The sequence below is a fragment of the Papilio machaon genome, chromosome 23, assembly GCF_912999745.1.
Source record: "Papilio machaon chromosome 23, ilPapMach1.1, whole genome shotgun sequence".
NCBI lineage: Eukaryota > Metazoa > Arthropoda > Insecta > Lepidoptera > Papilionidae > Papilio > Papilio machaon.
The window spans coordinates 5,264,148-5,284,937 of record NC_060008.1 but is presented as its reverse complement, the minus strand read 5'-3'; the positions used below and the strand labels follow the sequence as shown (position 1 = coordinate 5,284,937).

General features: G+C 35.4%; 3 protein-coding genes across 7 annotated transcripts in view; 2 read left to right on the top strand and 1 right to left on the bottom strand.

Annotated features, from left to right (window-relative positions):
• LOC106707245 (transcription factor EB) overlaps positions 1 to 1,540 on the bottom strand; it is a 79,494-nt gene extending 77,954 nt beyond the window's left edge. For all 4 annotated transcript variants that reach the window (XM_045683824.1, XM_045683826.1, XM_045683827.1 and 1 more), the window contains exon 1: positions 1,222 to 1,540. In XM_045683824.1, coding sequence (XP_045539780.1) covers positions 1,222 to 1,376 — 155 coding nt within the window. In that variant the 5' untranslated portion in view covers positions 1,377 to 1,540. The remainder of the gene's footprint in view (positions 1 to 1,221) is intronic.
• A 632-nt stretch (positions 1,541 to 2,172) lies between these two features.
• Positions 2,173 to 3,624, top strand: LOC106716837 (probable small nuclear ribonucleoprotein G). The gene is made up of 3 exons (XM_014510461.2): positions 2,173 to 2,287; positions 2,475 to 2,622; positions 3,383 to 3,624. Exons 1-3 carry the CDS (start codon positions 2,256 to 2,258, stop codon positions 3,431 to 3,433), a joined length of 231 nt encoding a protein of 76 aa, XP_014365947.1. The 5' UTR covers positions 2,173 to 2,255; the 3' UTR covers positions 3,434 to 3,624.
• Positions 3,625 to 4,518: 894 nt separating this feature from the next.
• On the top strand, positions 4,519 to 20,408 carry LOC106716836 (solute carrier family 12 member 9). 2 transcript variants are annotated; one of them, XM_045683819.1, is made up of 21 exons: positions 4,519 to 4,645; positions 6,704 to 6,838; positions 7,765 to 7,887; positions 8,488 to 8,622; positions 8,834 to 8,968; positions 9,336 to 9,538; positions 9,682 to 9,886; positions 10,576 to 10,755; positions 10,857 to 10,946; positions 12,027 to 12,142; positions 12,478 to 12,563; positions 13,326 to 13,527; positions 13,882 to 14,013; positions 14,401 to 14,508; positions 14,934 to 15,082; positions 15,671 to 15,859; positions 16,977 to 17,152; positions 17,520 to 17,668; positions 18,323 to 18,420; positions 19,481 to 19,610; positions 20,227 to 20,408. In XM_045683819.1, exons 2-21 carry the CDS (start codon positions 6,721 to 6,723, stop codon positions 20,305 to 20,307), a joined length of 2,805 nt encoding a protein of 934 aa, XP_045539775.1. In that variant the 5' UTR covers positions 4,519 to 4,645; positions 6,704 to 6,720; the 3' UTR covers positions 20,308 to 20,408. The 2 variants fall into 2 exon arrangements, with proteins under 2 accessions (XP_045539775.1, XP_045539774.1); XM_045683818.1 differs by lacking the exon at positions 4,519 to 4,645 and adding an exon at positions 6,122 to 6,189.
• Positions 20,409 to 20,790: the final 382 nt, after the last annotated feature.

Sequence of the window (20,790 nt, the reverse complement as noted above, 5' to 3'; positions counted from 1 at the left end):
CAGTAAGACAGTAATGCATGGGCTGTATAACCTCAGTGGCGCCAGTTAGTATTTACATTATGTCAGTTGTTAACCAGCACTTATTTTGAGCGCTACTGTCCTACTGAACTGGCGAAATGTTAACCAGGCAGTAAAAGTACTGGCACAAGACAGTTCGCATGCATTATCTCACTTTCAGACCTAACCATAGAACCTCCTTCGGAACATCTCATACGCTTTTTCTAAGTCTACGGTCACTGTGTAAATTCTTATGCATCCGACAATTATTTCGCATTGTCGCGAAGGCCAAATATGGCGTCAAAATTTAAGATTAAAAAAAAGTTCTCTTTTATAAAATTCAAACAGTAACTATCAAAATAAATTCGTTATAACGGAAAACATAGAAAGTAACTATTGATGAATTCTATTTTTATAAATGAACTAACTGTCGCCCGTGACTATGTCCCCTCGGCATTAAAAAACTTCATAAGTACCTTATGTTCTACGTCTGTGCCAAATTTCATTAAGATCCGTTGACCGGTTCCGAATATACCTTCAAACAAACATCCATCCATCTAAACATTCGCATTTATAATATTAGTAAGATATGTTACATGTCAGTGGATAAGATTAGGTATATTTCAGTTTTAGTGCCTATAAATTACTACTGTTTAAAGATTCATACCTCCCAAACCCCACTAGCTTTCAAATAAATAAAACGGGGTCAATTTTGAAAGTGGTATTATTCCACAATATAAATAAATCCTCTTCACATCAAACATATTACAGCTATTGTTAAAAAAAAATCATCCGGAACTGTAATTTAATTCAAAGAAAATGACGAGTCATAAAAATTTAGGCGGGAAAATTTTTGTTTCGTTTATTTCCGATGTCGTGTCGTGTGAAACATTTAATTAAAAATAAATTGTGTGCACTAGGTTATGTTTGGAAAATTTCCACCAAGAAAAAAAAGGTTATGTTAAAATAATACTATGTAAATTCTTGAAATGAGAAAGTGATTTCGCATAAAAAACAGACATAGGAATGCACGCGAAATATTTCTTACGAAGAATGGAAGTAAACATAGCAAATCTGGGGGCTTTGCCAAGTCAAGTTTTCAGGGTCGCGGCGCGGCGCTTCGGCTTTGGTGAAATTGTTCCTCGTACATAAATATGTGCTAAAAATATTCGTAATAAATCATGTTAAAACTTTTATCACGTGCTAAGTGAAGGGGCTACTCACCTTTCTGTCACTGGCACCGCCTTAGACTTCAGCTCGTAGTACATGAAGTCCTGATGCTGTGCAGCTGTCATCTCATCCAAGATGTGGTCAGCATGATAATCATTTGACAAGAAGGAGGCGAGATCAAATCCCATGTCGATACCGGATTCATCCATTTTATTCGAAATGCACAAACACAAACTATTGCACTGTTATCGTATGTGAAATAAAATATTAGAGATCCATATTTAGAAAAACAAAACGTGGCTGTTTTTATGCGAATATGATGGGTATCTTAACAGCATCCATCCTCCCAGCTGTCTACTTGTTGCTATTGTTGATTGCTCGCATAGACATACGTATCTCATATTAGCATTGATTATGCTACTAAATTACATTTGATTCATTCGTTTCAGCAACAGATGGCAGTAATCTACTATCTAATATTGCCGCTTTATTCGTATTGAATTTTTTTACATTGGCAATACTTGATTTTTTTTTAAATCAAGCCAATTCCTTTGAAGACTAGGTCTCCTTGCATTCCAAATATTAATTGACAAAAATTGTTACAATTTAGCGTTGTAATGAATGTTTTCACAATTTTTTTAAGCATTCGCATGAAACGTTTGATTCAATCTTGATTAGATATGGTAACACTGGAAGCACCTGAAACAACATACGTTCAAAAACTAGATCGGTTTTGACACCAGGGCATTTTCTTTCCATAAAATGTCCTTAAAATAACTTTTTACGGTACTACAGTATTAAATAGATTTGGTGATTTATAAAAAAAAGATTATCGGTTTGTTTTTTCGGTGTTGTTTTATTTAAGATCAAATGTAAAACAATTAAGGAATGTTCAAAAACTCACTTGGGATATTTTTTATTCATGGTGGTATGGAATGTATTTTTGCATGCTCTTTGGATTGGATGATTTCGAACTTGAGCTTGACAGTTCTTTAGATTTTTACTCTTTACCGGTGGCGAAGCGTCTTGTTTAAGTTTTATACTTTTAATTCAATAACATATAAACTAAACTCATTTAATAATTTAAAATGTCGAAAGCTCACCCTCCGGAATTAAAGAAGTAAGCACACTTTTAGAAATAATATTATTATTAAATTGGCGGTACAAACACCGAAACTAACCTTCAAATTGATATCATTTGCTTGTCTAAATATTTGTTGCTTACGATTATTAAACATTTTAAGATTAAGAGATTTTTTTTCTTTACTATAAAATATCATTAATAATGTTTTTATTTTGTCTTTCAGGTTCATGGACAAGAAATTGTCAATCAAGTTAAACGCAGGTCGAGCAGTGACAGGTGTCCTTCGAGGATTCGATCCTTTCATGAACCTGGTCTTAGATGAGTCCGTAGAAGAATGTAAAGACGGGCAGAGGAATAACATCGGAATGGTTGTAAGTATACAAAAATGTGTTGATAACTAACTTTATACTGGTAACAAACAAGTGAAATGTAGTTATTAATTAGGGAGATCTTTTTATTCTTATTTTAGATAGACGTATAGGAAAAATATCTATAATAAGCGCTGAAAGCAAAATTGTCCCTAATTTTCGCATTAAATTTTGAAGCTAAATTCAAAATCTACTAGTCTTCTAGTTATTAAAAAAAAATAAAAAAATGGGACCCATCTGCAAGCACTTCCTTTCGATTAAAATATTTTTTATCAAAATCGGACCACCAGGGGCGGAGTTTCGCGGTGACACAAGTCGGCTAAAAAAGATATTTTAACAGTGGAGTAACAACATCTGTTGCTTGAATACAGACTAGTGCAATACCACAATCACAAGTCAGGCGTGAAGTAGACACAATTCTGTGTTTTGTCTGATGAGTGTGTTGAAGGCCTAATTTTAGACCCCTTTCCCTTTCCAACACTTTGTTATAAGGAAAGGTTTATAAGTGGAAGTGGATGTGACAGAAGACTGGTTGCAAAGGAAGGAGATATATCCTCTTTCTGTGTGTCCCCCCCTTTGTTAATTAAAGGTAGGCAATGCATCTGGGTTGTGGTTGCTTTGCTATTTCATCATATTCCGGTGGCCGCTTACTTGTTTGTCACATTGTGATTAAAAAATATACTCATTTAGCAAGTTGACTTTCATAGGAAATAAAACTTAATGGTATGAAACATATTAATATTGAATTTTTTTATTGTTTCAGGTCATCAGAGGGAACAGCATCATAATGTTAGAATCCCTAGATAGAATATAGTCTTAATGTAATTTCAATTGATTAAGTTAGTATAAGTTATTGAACTCTAACTAAAGTAATTGTTTAAAACACACATCAACATTTATGGTATGGTTCATACATTATGGTATAGAATCAAGTGAGAAACCAAATGTCAAATAACTAAAATGTATAATGAAATATTGATTTCTTCACATTAGCATTTAAAAAGGCAACCATTGTTTGTAATTACAAATAAATAAGTTTTCTAAGTAGATCTTGGTTTAAATACTTTCCTTGTCTCCTTACTTAATGTGCAGTTCATAAGCTGTTCCTCTGTAACTCAATCTATCTGTATCAATTATATAAAACTTCTTACTATATAATACTATAAATGCGAAAGTTTGGATGGATGTTAGAAGGTATCTCCAGGATGGCTCAATGGATCTTGATGAAAATTTAGCACAGTTGTAGAACATAGTCTGGAAGAACACATACGCTACTTTAAAGTTTTGTCAAGCGACAGCTAGTTTTTAATAATAAAGGTCTCGCAGCTGAACCATATTCTAGTTTTCCCGCTTAAAAATAATTGTAATGCAAAAATGTTAACTGACAGAAACGCATTTTCTTTCTTCAAAATGATTCATGAGAAACATGATTGAAATAAAAATAAAAAATGCAAGAGAAGAACACTTTCACAGAATCATAAACAATCGTACAAGTATCAGAAAAGGTTGCATTGATCATGGCCTTTTCAGAGCCTTTGCACAATCATTTCATAGACTACAAAAAAATTTGCAATGTATTATGATTCGTTTTGTCACTGTCAAGTAGGGATGCGATGTTTTACCGTCAACGAAAAACGGTTAAACTACCTTTTTCAACTAGTTGATATTGTGAACTAGTTAACTATGCATTCGATAAACAAAGACCCGACGACTGGCCGAATGAAAAGACGACCACTAGTAATTCTTGCGTAAATTTCAAATAAACTTAAATACTGCAATAAAAACGATCAAAGATTGCAATGGTGGTTAAAGTAATCAACGGTTGATTAAGCTAGTTCGTTAAATCAACGACTATATCTACTGTCAACCGAGTTGTTTTTGTCAAATTGTCATTTCGGTTATTTCCTTGACATACATTGTGAATATTTTCAAAACTTTTTGCAAACAAAAACAAAGATACACTATGACTAAAAATTAACAGTGTTGGTTTTCTGTGTGACGATAAAATTTATAACTCTATTATAAGGTGAGTTTAATGAATTTTATTTAACAAAGGCATTTACATACACAGGATGTTTGACGCATATCTGAAATGGGAAGCATAATATTGTCGATATAGCATTTCTGTTATTCATTGTTAGAACGCTTAACCGTGAATATGGAGGCCAATATATGTGTATATTGGCTTCCATATTATAATATATGTTTTATTTATACAAGAGGAAATCGTGTTTAGTATTAATATGTATGTTTTTGCATTGTTAAATCTAGGAAATTGTGATTGAGTATATTAGTGAAAGAGTAGATATCCAAAGGGAATGGACGTGTTCCCCTACTCTTATATTAACTTAACTTATATCCTGCTTCCATAGAGGGAAATAACTATATTTAGAATTGTCACATTGCCCCGAATGAAAGCTCACACTGAAACCCATTATTTTCGTAAATATTTACAAAAAAACCCTTGATTAGTAATTAGTAGACGACATAAGATATATGGATAAATATCTGCCAAGTATGGGATTTTATGATAACAAAATATTAGGTATTTATTTGTGATGTGGATCTGAGTCATATGCCAGCTGCAGATTATGATAACATGGGTGTAATACCTTACTACTAGGTCATAATATGAAATTAAAAATATTCTGGTATAAAGAGTATTAATAATTACTGTTAAAATTTGTAGCTAATAAAATTAGATTATATGTAACTACTAATATATAAAATTCTCGTGTCACAATGTTCATTCCCGTACTCCTCCAAAACGGCTTGACCGATTCTCATAAAATTTTGTGAGCATATTGAGTAGGTCTGAGAATCGTCCAACATCTATTTTTCATACCCCTATTAAGTTTTTTTTAATTGCGCGCGGACGGAGTCGCAGGCGACAGCTAGTATGTAGATAAATCGTACTATATGTAATATAAATGCAAAAGTTTAGATCAATGTATGTTTTTTAGAAAGTATCTCCGGAAAGGCTAAACGGATCTTGATGAAATTTAGCACAGATGTAGAATATAGTCTGGAAAAACACATAGGCTGTTTATTAAGTTTTTTTTGTAATATAGCACAGATGGAGTTGTGGGCAACAGCTATTAAAGTTATTCGGTTATATGATAAACATACTGTAGTATTCATCCATTATATTTGGCTCGCCTACGTACCACCACGTGCTACCGGTCTAACCGTCTGAGCCCGACCGTCTCCCTACCTCAGTAGGTAATACCTTTAGTACCAGTGTACCGGCTTGCACTTGTGACGTATACGCTCGAGACAAACGACACTCTGTTTACATACACTACACATACATAAATCTATCCCACAGAAATAATACATTTTACCTGAATTAAAAGTTGTCTGGACAGCCATTTTTTTAATTCAAAACAAACATCTATCCAAATTTAGTATACAATATGAATACATAAATTATGCAATCATAATAAATCAGATATGACGTAAACATGAAGTGTTGGAAGTAATTTAATTCAATTACGTTTGTATTTCCTCTCAGTAACATTGATATATTTGTATGAAACAGTTGTTTAATTATGGGAGATATATATTTAAGTAAGTTATACTTTTAGTTGAGCGTTTTTAAAACATAGTTGGTAAATTCTGATATATCTGATAAAGTATACCATAGGTTATTAAATTATTAGTAAGTTTTTGTACCCTTGTTGGATTGTCCTGTTTTTTCTTTTATTATTATTTTTTATATAAAGATTATGACTGTTGATTTCTTCTTGTTCTCTTTTAGGTCTGTATGTTATGTTTGTTATTTGTAATTTTTTGTCTTAAGTTTAACTGAGTATTTATTCTAAATATTTATTTATATGTAGTTTTTCTTTTATGTTGTTTACTGTTCTCATATTTTAGGGTTCATTGTAGTTACCTACCTTTAATCAACGGAGAAGGAGACACGCAGAAAGAGGATATTTCCCTTTCCTATGCTTCTTCCGCCAAATCCACTTCCCCTTCCCATCCTTTCCTAAAAGGGTGGTAAGGGTAAGAGGACTAAAATTAGGCTATATATCTATATGTTATCTATATTATATATATCTATATGCTTTTGCCTCAACAGTGACGAAGCCAGCAATCATGGCGGATACGCTAGATCCACTATCTCCGAGTATCAACAGTCCTCGAGTGCCAGGTCTCATGCACAAGCTCAGGATGAGGTTTGGCAGATCACCACCTCCAAGACCACCAGGAGAAGGTGAGATGATCATAATGTGTTGAAAAAGTGGCATTTCTAGTGAATAAACCTACAATATAGTGCTATTCAAACTTTATGGGAACTCGTAATTTCATATGGGACTCTGCGCAACACAATTACCTTCTGATGGGAAGTGAAAGTACGCGGGGTAAGACACCCACCGCGCATTTTCTTTCATCCACAGTAGGTCCATCTAGCACTCACCACATGACGTCACATCATGTTCACACAGCTAACTACGAGCCGTCCTAAATTTGAATCTTATAATACATATTGTACTTTAAATTATATGTAATATGAGTGCACGATAACATAACTAGTTGAGGCAGTGACGTCACAAATTGCATATAAAAGATATTGCGTAATACATGAATGAACAAGTGTATTACTGACCATAGTGCCATTTGTATTAATCATATTGCTGTCTCTGTTTTGTCAAAGAGAGTGAAAGGGATAGTAATATGTATGTACAAGAGGCAATGGAGTGGAGTTGTACGATTATGTCTAACATTTTATCTCTATAGAGTCATTGTCCAGTCTCTGTCGGTCAAAGCGAGAAACTCTACTTAGAGAGAAACCTCTTATCAGCGAGACAAGTATCGCAGTTCCTTTGGTGTCTCGCTTATTCAAGTTCGACGTGTGTTATCTTGAACTTGACATAATAAGAGAAATAATTGCACTTCAAGTGCGTCAAGGTCTCTGAGACACTGCACTCAATTACTCATAATCAGTATGTACTTGACAGTGATTAAGAACGGACATGGCTGAGAAGACTATAGGTTGTTTATTTGTGCTTTTTTTATGTTTTTATATTACGTTGTGTAATTAAAAATATACTTTTCGATCAGTTTTTTTGTAAACCTCTTTAACTGTTCATCAGTTTTATAGACGAATGTTTTATCGAAAATGTGAATTAAATATTCCAGGATATGTGGAATTTGGTGAGTTCAGAACGGAGGCACCAGGAGTCATGAAAGTGGGCACATTTGCTGGTGTCTTCTGTCCCGTTGTGCTGTCTATGTTCAGTGCTCTGGTCTTCATACGGATGGGTAAGTTGTATTAACTACCACCTTTAGTATTAAATGGCCACTGCAAAGTACATTTAATATGAAAAACAATAAATGCTTGTACACTTTTAATTTTCATTAATATTCACTTTAAAACATTTCAAAGACTCTGAGTAAGAAGAAAATTAAATGACGACCTAAAGCCACTTATCAATGTCTTAAATTGTTGTGGAAAATAATAACTCTTTTTTTTATCTATAGCTCACCAAAACAAATATTGTTTAGTATTGATAACAGTTACATTGTAGAATTTAATGTTTTTCAACAATGTGTGGTCGAATTATTGACTAATTTACTTTGTTATTTACTTGTAATCTTTATTGGTGTATTAAACCTTGTGAAGTTTCAAAAAAAACACTGAAATATTAATAACTAAGACCTTTTTCCACTAAGTGAATTGTACATTCAAACTTGGATATGCCGGACAATCTCCATAAGCGAGAAACTCCGGATAGAGAGAAACTACTATAAGCGAGACAAATATCTCCTTGGACTCTCGCTTATCCAGGTTCTATTTCTCTTCGCAGTCGCGAGTTAAGCTTAGTGAAAAAAAGGGTCTAATTGTAATTAATTCTTCTTTAGGTTACCTGGTGGGCAATGCAGGTCTGTTAGTGACATTAGGTCAATTTGCACTAGCATATCTTATAGTCATCTTTACGGTGACATCTATATGCGCTATATCGACTAATGGAGCGGTGGAAGGAGGAGGTGTTTATTGTATCCTTTTATATTTAAATTAGGTAAGCAGAGACTATGAGCATTTGGTCTTGACACAAAATGTTACAACAGATGCGAGTGTGATTGATGTCTTAGATCTAGTTATTTTCATCACTAACTTTATCATTGATAGAAGTGATTATTTTAATAAAAAAAAGTGTAAGTTGCTAGACATTGATTCAGACAATAAAACGCCTCAATGTAAAATCAGTTATGATAAGTAGGACATTAGGTCCAGAATTCGGTGGCGCGATCGGGACACTATTCTTCTTTGCCAACGTAGTGTCTAGTGCGCTTTGCATATCTGCTTGTACTGAAGCTTTGGTAGAGAATTTTGGAGCCAATGGTGAGTTTTAATGTTTGAAGTATTTCTCTGATTAATTAGAGGCTAATTTTTGTAGCATATATACTAGCTGACGCCCGCGATTCCGTCTGCGCGGAATTAAAAAAACGAAATAAGTTTATGTGTTCCTCCAGACTATGTTTTACATCTGTGCCAAATTTCATTAAGATCCGTTGAGCCGTTCCAGAGATAACTTTAAACAAACATCCATCCATCCAAGAATCCATCTAAACATTCGCATTTGTAATAACCCAAAAAGGTTTGAATATTCCGAATTAGTGTCAAATAAGCTTTGTTTTTTTTTTAAATACATGTGGGTTTCTGTGGAGAGTAATAGCTAGTTAGGTTTATTGATTTTTGTAAACTTTAGGATACTTGGTTGGATCGAGCGGTGGTTTGCCAACCAGTTGGTGGTTCAGCTTCCTATATCGGTCAGTGCTGAACGCGCTGGGTCTGGCGGTGTCACTTGCGGGCGCTTCGCTCTTTGCCCGCACCAGCCTCGCTATCTGGCTAACTGTGCTCATCTGTCTGGCTAGCGCGTTTATCAGCTTCTTTGTTACCAGTCCCGGAATGGTATGAGATAAAAGCTATTGATACTTTATAATTATATTTTCCTATTCATTACCTTGACTTTAGAATCTTCCAATAGAAAGGGAAAATGTAAAATAATACTTTTTTTAATTATTTAAGTCAGAATTTAATTGATTTAAATACAGATAGAAAGGCCGGACACCAACGAGCTGGTGAACACAACATCGTTTCATTACACCGGCCTGTCTAAAGAGACGTTGTATAGCAACATATATCCTTCTTACGGCCGCGACTACAGCACTAGTGCCGGTGATCGTGTTGACTTCGCCTCAGTCTTCGGGGTGCTGTTTACTGGTGTTACTGGTGTCATGGCGGGAGCTAATATGAGTGGTGAGAGCTTATTTATATATAGGATGTTAAAATTGTTGAATAATTCAGTTATTAAAAACCTTAATCGCTTATGCGCGCATCAATCTTGGAATCACAATTCAGAATGTTGTAGTAAGCTAGGAATCAATTATTAACTTAAGAGTAGAATTTTATCTTCTTTGTATAAATTTTAGAGTTGAATTTTACCATCTCTTTAAATTTTAGAGTAGAACCTTATCATATCTGAATAAATTTTGAAGTAGAATTTTATGATCTATGTGTATACTTTAAAGTAGATTTTTTATCAATGTGTACTTTGTAGAGTAAACTTTTATGATCTATGAGTAAATTTTAGAGTAGAATTTTATCATCTCTGTGTAAATTTTAGAGTAGAATCTTATCGTATCTGAATAAATTTTGAAGTAGAATTTTATCATCTATGTTTAAATTATAAAGTAGAATTTTATCATCAGTATGTATATTTTAGAGTAGATTTTTCATCTCTGTGTAAATTTTAGAGTAGAATTTTATCATCTATGCGTTTACTTTAGAGTAGATTTTTCATCTTTGTGTAAATTTTAGAGTAGAATTTTATCATCTATGCGTTTACTTTAGAGTAGATTTTTCATCTTTGTGTAAATTTTAGAGTAGAATTTTATCATCTATTTGTAAATTTTAGAGTAGTATTTAATGATGTGTGGGTGATATAGGCGAGCTGAAGCAGCCTTCCCGCAGCATCCCAGCTGGCACACTATGGGCATTGCTGTTCACCGCACTCTGCTACGCCGCACTCACACTGCTCTCTGCTGCAACCTGCTCCAGAGAGTTGCTGCAGAATAACTACGTATATTTACTACCAATTAATGTGTGGCCGCCATTTATTGCTGTCGGTGAGTTGGAAAATTATAACTACGTTTCGACTGAAAAAAATCGACAAATCAGTCGTAAACCATAGAATTGAATTAAATTCGACATTATTTATTGTGTAAAGGTATGCTGCTGGCAACATTTTCCGCTGGTCTTTCAAATTTGATTGGTGCATCCAGAGTTTTAGAAGCTTTGGCCAAAGATGACATATATGGTAAGTTTATCAATATCTTATTAATGTTATTACGAATGTTAAGATGGATGGATTGATGGATGGATGGATTGATGGATGGATGGATGGATGGATAGATTGATGGATGGATTGATGGATGGATGGATTGATGGATGGATGGATTGATGGATGGATGGATGGATTGATTAATGGATGGATGGATGAATAGATAGATGGATTGATGGATGGATGGATAGATTAGCGAAAGTCTACTTATAGTAAAGTAGTGAATGTTTCTATCTTACTAATATTATAAATGCCAATGTTTAGATGGTTGGATGGATGGATGTTTGTTTGAATTTATCTCCGGTACAGCTGAACGGATCTTGATGAAATTTGGCACATATGTAGAACATAGTCTGGAAGAATATATAGGCTACTAATTAAGTTTTTTTTAATTGCGCGCGAACGGAGTCGCGGGCGACAGCTAGTATGTTAATAAGATTGGAGTCTATATGTAATGTCGAGAAAAAATATTTCGTACATATAATGTATTTTCGTTGTTTATAACTAAAATGCAATTTTTAACATTTTTTGTCTGTGTGTCTGTTTGTACGTAAGGCTATGTTTGTGTCAGGTAATCTCGGGAACTGTTGGACAGATTTTGACAGGACTTTGACTGGAATGTAGCTGATGTATTCAGACATGTTATCATCATCATCATCAGCTCACTACACGTCCCCACCGAGGGGCTCGGAGCCTACCCCAAGTTAGGGGTGACTAGACCATAGTCAACCACTCTGGCTCAGTGCGGGTTGACTTCACACATATCATTGAATTTCTTCTCAGATATGTGCAGCATCACAATGTTTTCCTTCACCGTAAGAACGTCGGATAAATGTACATATGTAAATCGAAAATCGAAAAACACATTGGCACATGGCGGAATTCGAACCCAGGACCTGAAGATTGGAAGTCAAGTACTTAACCCCTGAGCCATCGACGCTCTACAGTCTATAGGGTACTTTATTTCTGATGAAGTTGCAGGAGAGAGATGATAGCTGTTAATGTAATATTTATAATACTGTTCCTAGGAATTGACAATTATTGTTATTATTAAAGGTTTTCTCCTCCGACCAATGGTATCACGTAGTGGCAACCCCGTGGTGGCAGTGATGACGTCATGGCTCCTAGTGCAAATTGGCATCATGGCGGGATCATTGAATGCTATTGCTCAAGTCTGTATACATATAAAAATAATTATATTTATAAAATGACTTTTTAAAGACATGTTTTTTGTTAAATCTATATATATAAAAGAAAGTGGTATTAGTTACACTATTTATAACTCAAGAACGGCTGAATCGATTTGACTGAAAATTGGTGGGCAGGTAGCTTAGAACCAGGAAAAGGACATAGGATAATTTTTACCCCGTTTTCTATTTTTTATTCCGCGCAGACGGAGTCGCGGGTAAAAGCTAGTTAATATTAATTAAAAAATAATTTTGCTTCATTATTTTTTTTAATTTCTGAATTATAATATAAGTATATAATTTTTTTTATTATTTTTCAGGTAAACTCAGTATTGTTCATAACGAGTTATTTCGCCATTAACTTGGCCTGTCTCGGTCTGGATCTAGCTTCGGCACCTAATTTTAGGTAATTTTAGTACAATTTAAGCTGGCTATTCATAAAATTATATGTTTATAAATTTAAGGTGTTAATTTTGAATGGTATACAGTCGAACCTGGATAAGCGAGAAACTTCTATAAGCGAGAATCATTGTCACTATTTACTTTAAATCTTTATTGAAAAATTAATCTTTTTGAACTGTTCAGAAAACACTAATATACTAATATTATAAATGCGAATGTTTAGATGTATGGATGGATAGATATTTGTTTCAAGGTATCTCCAAAACGACTTTATAGATCTTGTTGAAATCTGGCATAGATGTAGAACATAGTCTGTAAAAAGACGTATGCTACTAATTTAGTTTTTCTTAATTCCATGCAGACGGCGTCGCGGGCGACAGCTATATCTTATATATATAGTCAGAAAGTCGTGTTAGTTACACTATTTATAACTCAAGATAGGTCGAACTGATTTAGCTGAAAATTGATGGGCAGGTAGCTTAGAACCAGGAAACGGACATAGGATAATTTTTACCCCGTTATCTATTTTTTATTCCGCTCGGACGGAGTCGCGGGTAAAAGCTAGTAATATATAAAAGAAAGACCTTTTCCAGGCGAGAAACTTTTATAAGCGAGAGTCATTGTTCAGTCCTAACGAACAATCTCTATAAGCGAGAAACTCGGGTTAGAGAGAAACTTCTATAAGCGAGAGAAATATAACAATCCCTAGAACTCTCGCTTATCCAGGTTCGACTTTAGTATTTATTCAGGTTTTAATTGTTACTAGACCATCATTCAAGTACTTCTCGTGGGTGTCAGCACTGCTGGGCATGGTGGGCAGTGCTGGGCTGGTGTTTGCTCTGCGGCCGGCGTACGCAGCTGGAGCAGCCCTCGCCTGCACCGCGCTGGTGCTGGCTCTGCATCTCCTCTCACCTGCAGCTGCTGATCCCAAGTGGGGCAGTCTCAGCCAGGCGCTCATATTCCATCAGGTACTATATTACCTAGGTTTTTTATACAGTGAAATCTCTAATAACTAGATACTTGTTAAGTTTAAATTTTCAGTAAGACGAAAAAAAAATCTGTTCTTTAAAAAAAATCTTGTTACTGAAAAAAAAAATTCTTCCCTGAAAAGTCATTTTATTAATAATTGGATGTCCACACGGAATTAAAGAAAAAAAAAATTTAGTAGTCTATGTGTTTTTCCAGACTATGTTCTATATCTGTGCCAGATTACATCAAAATCTATAGAGCCGTTTCGGAGATATCTTCAAATAAACATTTATCCATCCATCCAAACATTCGCATTTATAATATTAGTAAGATTTATATGTGTTATGTTTTAGGTGCGCAAGTACCTGTTGCTGCTGGATCCGCGACGAGAGCATGTCAAGTTCTGGAGACCTCAGATGCTGCTGCTGGTCAGCTCTCCGCGTCACGCCGCACCTCTCATAGACTTCGTTAATGACCAGAAGAAGGTAAACTTTCATTTGCCTAGCTGTCGCCCGCGACTCCGTCCGCGCAGAATAAAAAAGCTTAATAAGTAACCTATCTGTTCTTCCAGACTATGTTCTACATCTGTGCCAAATTTCATCAAGATCTGTTGAGCCGTTTTGGAGATATCTTCAATCATCTAAATTCGCTGAAATGGCGAAGCGACCGCGGCTTATACTTTTATTCGACGGATGAGACCCCTTGTGAAATCCACTTCATCTTCCCATCCTTTTAATAGAACTAAAATTAGGTCTGCAACCTCCATTAACTTTAAACCCCCTAAATCTTTTTCCTCCATCATCCATCCCCTAAATTCTTTGCACTCAAAGGGGGTCTTAGACTATTTTAAGAATTACTGGTTATATTTTCAGGGAGGTTTGTTTGTGATCGGTCACGTGAGAGTTGGTGAACTGGATGGCAGCGGAGACCCCCTGGCTGAGGAGCATAAATACTGGCTCAAGCTGATCGACCACTTGAAGGTGAGATGTAGCTTTATATAGGTTTTAATTTCTAAAAAAATGGATGAACACAACTCAAACGAGAATGATAACTTGTACAATAATTGTACGATATTTGTACAATAATTGTACAATATTTGTACAATAATTGTACAGTATTTGTACGATAATTTTACAATATTTGTACAATAACTGTACGACATTTGTACAATAATTTTACAATATTTGTACAATAATACAATATTTGTATTGTTGAGATGTGTCAAAAACTGAAGGATTGTCTACTATAGAGATAACAGTTTGATAACAATAGTCTTCAGCTCCTCCAGAACCTGTAGTTCCCGAAGATCTTTATCCACCTCCATCAATCAATAATTTTTTCTAAAAATAACAAATTTAAATGAGTCAAAATAAATGATATAGTTATAAATATTGTATAATTGTAGGTGAAAGCATTTGTAGAGCTGTGCCTGTGTCGCAGCGTGCGGGAGGGCGCGGCGCAGCTGACGCGGCTGGCGGGGCTCGGCGCCATGAAGCCCGACACTGTGCTGCTCGGCTTCAGAGATGATCATCCGCACAGAGACTTCTTTAGAGAGTCAGTAAGAGATATAGAAAGAGAGATAGATAGAGATCGAAAGAGAGATAGATAGAAAGAGAAAGAGATCGAAAGAGAGATAGATAGAAAGAGATATAGAAAGAGAGATAGATAGAGATCGAAAGAGATAGATAGAGAGATCGAAAGAGAGAAAAATATAGAGATATAGAAAGAGGGAGAGAGAGAGACGGGAGATTTAATAAACTAAGTTAATGCTTAATTGTTCTACTAAATCCTAATTAACAAGAAATTTAATATGCTTTGTGTCGTAATGAAGTTTTTTTTTACCGTATTTATCGTTGGTTTCTGAAACTATAAATTTTGTATAAAACATATTGTTAACTGACGACCTTATGTTTTATATAGAGATTATAGTCTCAGAAACCAACGATAAGTCGTTTAATCTTAAATAGTAGCTTAGTGAAGATTTCTCATATCCTTTAATAATTAGAGAAAAAGGGGCACAGCCATGCTCCTTAGATATTATCTTTAATATTTGACTTATCGTTGGTTTCTGAGACTAATATTCCTTTACTAAACATATTGTTATCTCTGTTTGGTATAAAGTATTTTTTTTAAATTTTCCAGTCCCCAGTCACCGTACAAGACGTGTGAGTTTGAACTGGAGGGGGGCGAGCAGGTGTTCCAGTGGGGGGGAGCTCAGACGCGACCCTCAGCTGCGGAGTACGTACGTATTGTACGAGATGTGCTCTGCGTTGGCAAGAATGTCTGTCTGTGTAGACATTTCCATATGCTTGATATGGCGGCGGTGGAACGGTGAGATTTATACTAGAACCAGTTATTTATATATATAAAAGAAAGTCGTGTTAGTTACACTATTTATAACTCAAGAACGGCTGAATCGATTTGACTGAAAATTGATAGGGAGGTAGCTTAGAACCAGGAAACGGACATAGGATAATTTTTACCCCGTTTTCTATTTTTTATTCCGCGCGGACGGAGTCGCGGGTAAAAGCTACTTTATTTATATATACCAACCCCTTCCCACCTCTTTTTTTATAAGGAAGGGGAGGATTTTGTGAAGGAGATACATAGGAAGGTTAAATATTCTCTTTTTGTGCGTCTCCTCCTTCGTCGATTGAGAGTAGGCAACACATTTGTAATTGAGAATGTCTATGGGCAGCGGGTCGCTTCGCCATTTCGGCGAATTCATGTGACCGCTTGTTCGTTTTCCACCTTGTAATATAAAAAATACAAATACACCCAATAGATGGCGCTGTATTTCTAAGAATATAAATTCTATTACTTTATTTCACGTAATATTTACTTATTTAGTTTTTTTTCATTTCCGCGCGGACGGATCGCGGGCGACAGCTAGTTATATAATAAAAAAAAGATAGGGGAAAAAAAAAGGACAAAAATCAAATCACAACATCTCGAAGATTTTAATTATAAATTATTTATTTAGATTTTATGTAACCATTAATATGTTAATTGGTGAAAAAGCCTTGTTTGAGTTGCCTTAGTGAGAAATGTTTTTTTATATCTTCTAAAAAATAAATAAATAAATTCTAAAAAGTTTTTCTTATATCTTCGGTCACTAAAACCAATTAAATTTATAACGATATATCAGTTTTAGTGTCCGATATAAAACATTTAATTGCTTGAGTAATTATAACAGAACAGGATTGAATTGTTGACAGTGAATGTGGCAAATGAGCAAGTGGTTACCTCAATTCGCCGAAATGGCGAAGCGATCAATACCTATAAACATCTGCAATTTGCCTCTAGAGATTGCCTCACTTTAATCAATGGAGGATACGCACAGAAAGATAATTAGTTCTTTCCATCTTTTGTACTAAAAAGGAGGGGGGGAGAGGACTAAAATTAGACTTTGGGGATGTTTTATTTAAGGAAATTGTTTATATTTTAGGAGATCAGGTCACTTGAAGTACATAGATGTGTGGCTTGTGGAGCCGTGGCGTGCTTCATGTGAGGACGCGTTCACTGTACGGGCGTTGTTCGCGTTACAACTTGCTGCTGTAGTGCGCTCGGCACGCGGCTGGCAACACTTGCGTCTGCGCGTACATCATGCACCCCCCACCACAGGTAACAACCCCATTGCGACCGCAAAAGTGTTAAACAACACTGGTAGCGGTTAAAGTGTTAGATATCATTGGTAGCGGTCAAAGTGTTACATGTCATTATTAGTAGCGGTCAAAGTGTTAAACACCATGTGTTATCGGTGAATGTGCCACCATTAGTAGTGGTGTAAGTGTTAATCCTGTGGTCCAATGAGTCCTAGTTTCGCCAATGAATAAATTCTAAATCCGCGCTATATTCTTCAATTTCAAACCATCACAACATAAGAATAAAGTTCAATTTTGTTTGTATACGATTTCCTCACATCTTCCAGTAATGTCTAATCAATTTTCAACCTTCCAGCAATAGTAATAAAGTACATTTTCTTACATAGGTGTGATGGTTGCAGAAGGTGGGGTGTCGTGGTGCGCGACTCCTGCAGCAGCCCCTGGTCTGCCAGCGCTGGCTGGTCCTGGACGTCCAGTACATGAGCGGTTAGAGCAACTGCTCACATTGCTCAGAATTGACGCTTCTATACATTGTGTAAGTATACTAGCTGTTGCCCGCGACTTCGTCCCCGTGGAAATAAAAAAAACTTGATAAGTAGCCTATGTGTTCTTCCAGATTATGTTCTACATCTGTGCCAAATTTCATCAAAATCCGTTGAGACGTTTTGAAGATACCTTCAAACAAATATCCATCTATACATCCATACATCCAAACATTCGCATTTATAATATTAGTAAGATATTTCAAATCAATCGAAATCCTGTATTATACAGCACTAACTGTAGCCCGCGACTTAAAAAAAAACGCGCTAAGTAGCTTATGTGTTCTTCCAGATTTTGTTCTACATCTGTTCTAAATTTCATCAAAATCCGTTGAGCCGTTCCGGAGATATCTTCAAACAAACATTTATCCATCCATCCATACATTCGCATCTATATATATAAAAGAAAGTCGTGTTAGCTACACTATTTATAACTCAAGAACGGTCGAACTGATTTAGCTGAAAATTGATGGGGAGGTAGCTTAGAACTAGGAGACGGACATAGGAACTTTTTTATCTTGTGTGCATTTTTTATTCCGCGTGGACGGAGTCGCGGGTAAAAGATAGTTTATAATATTAGTAAGATTTACAAGTTTTAAGATGATAATAATAATATACAGGTGACTTTAACACAATGTTATTTCCAGGCATCAGATTGGCCAGCACTGGAGGAGTCAGGTAGATGGCAGGACAGTACTGATGAGAACAGTGTACTCAACAGGATACCTATCACCTATTTGCAAAAGTAAGTAACAAGTGCATAGGGTTGCCAGGTCACCAAATCCACTAGCCCAGTGTTTCCCAAACCGGTACACCGGTACCTAGTTTCTTTGTAATTTAAACTTTATTTTTTTTTATATATTTTACTTTTATTTGAAAGTTAAAAAATGAATTTCTTATTGTTTTATATTTTTTTTTATTTTCTAAGAATGTATAGATTATGTCGTAAGAAGGGAAGTGAATTCAGATATGATGGCTGATAGAGATGTATGGAAGAGTTATAATAGAAAAGGGCAGGGTAATGATGTTTTATTAAGGGTTTTTTGGCAAAAACAACACTGATTGAGTTACACCAGTGTTTCTCAAAGTGGGCGATAACGCCCCCTTGGGGGCGTTTGAAACCTAGGAGAGGGCGATAAGAGGCCCAAAAAATGTGGGGCACGCGATCAAAAAGCCTGCCTATGTCCGGCTTTATCCGGACGCTTTGCAACGCTATCTGTGCAGGATGAACACTGAATTTTGCTGGTGATGGATGATGCGATGAATGAAAGGCAGATCTTCTGATATTTGAGTAGACTAGAATTTCCCTCCTTTGTGGCCCTCGGGCGCCTTCTTATATGCGCCACAAGGGGTACTTAGCACCTAGGGGGGTTTAAACCGTACTTTTCCTTTATTTTGTAGATATTTTGGTTTTTGCAAAACTTATTATGTATCTTATTATCTAAGTAGATAATAAAGTTATTAATTATTTATTTATTTACAATATACAATGTGTCGGACGACTCATACCGTACAATATCAGTTAATGTACATTTCCACTAAACAACCATCATTAATTTTTCATCAACCGCGACTTAAAATCGCGTTTACTTTAGTGGAAATATTGTTTAAAGTATAAAAGTTACATTAACGATTGAATTTAAAGTTGAATATACAACGATAAGATATGTTTTTATAAACTTTTCGCCATTGGAAATTTGGCTAAGAGCCAGTGGAAAGAGGCTATTATATAATTCATATCGACTCTCATGAAGGTTAGTCGTTAAGTTATCTGAAAACTATAATACTATATGTTTATTAAACAGGGTGAACAGAGTAATGGCGTCTCGTTGCGCTGAGGGCACGGCGGTGACATTCATACAGCTGCCAGCGCCGCCCGCACTGCCGCCGCATCCCACCAGCGCTGATGAACCCCTCTGCCAGCAATATCTCAAGGTATCATAGCTCTAATGTCGCTGGATGAATATACATGAAACTCGTCATAAGAGATCATTAGAAAGTAAGATTAGAACTAATCAAACATATCGCCACAGTGAACATCACACATATCGCCACAGTGGACAGCACACATATCGCCACAATGATAATCACACATCACACACAGTGAACATCTCACACATCACACATAGTGAACATCTCACATATCGCGACAGTGAACATCACACATATCGCCACAATGAACATCACACATATCGCCATAATGAACATCACACATATCGCGACAGTGAACATCACACATATCGCCACAATGAACATCACACATATCGCCACAATGAACATCACACATATCGCCACAGTGAACATCACAAATATCGCCACAATGAACATCACACATATCGCCACAATAAACGCTGCAGATATCGTTTTAAAGAAAGATAACACGTATTACCGCAAGATAAGATATCGCCAAATAATAGTTTCATCGCCACACATATAGATAACGCCCTCCTAGCCCTTACGACCCTACTGGGTAGGAGGCAGCTGAAGCTGGGGGGGGGCCCCCACTCCTTAGGCGAAGTCCATGTTGTTTTTAATAATGATATATTTCCAGGTATTGGATGAACTGACGAAGGATCTCTCTCCGACTATACTTGTAAGAGGACTCAAATCTGTCACATCGACTACCTTATAGATAATAAGTTTATAAACAAATTGTCAATTACTTCACGTTTCCACTGTTGATATACATGTTTGAAAACATATTGTTGTCCATTTCATATTGTTTGAAGAAAAAAGGGACATAAATACGTGTTATGGAATTTTTCTTGACATTATTATTATATTGATTATTAATTAAAATGTTTACTCTCTTAAATAGATGGCGTTGGTGGTTGCTTACAAAAAAAAAATAGTTTGATTTTTTTATTATATTTTTTGGCGAATTATATATTAGAGTAATGTCGGAACAAAAAGCTATAAAAAAGATTGTTTTTATTTTTTGTGGAAAATTGTAAAAATATAGCAAAATTCATCAAATTCATGGTTCACAAACATTTGACATCATACATGAATTTGGTTGTATTTTTACTTTTCCAAAAAAAAAAACAACAATTTTTTTATAGCTTTTTGTTCTGACGCTACTTTTATATTTGACAAAATAATCTTAATACTTGAC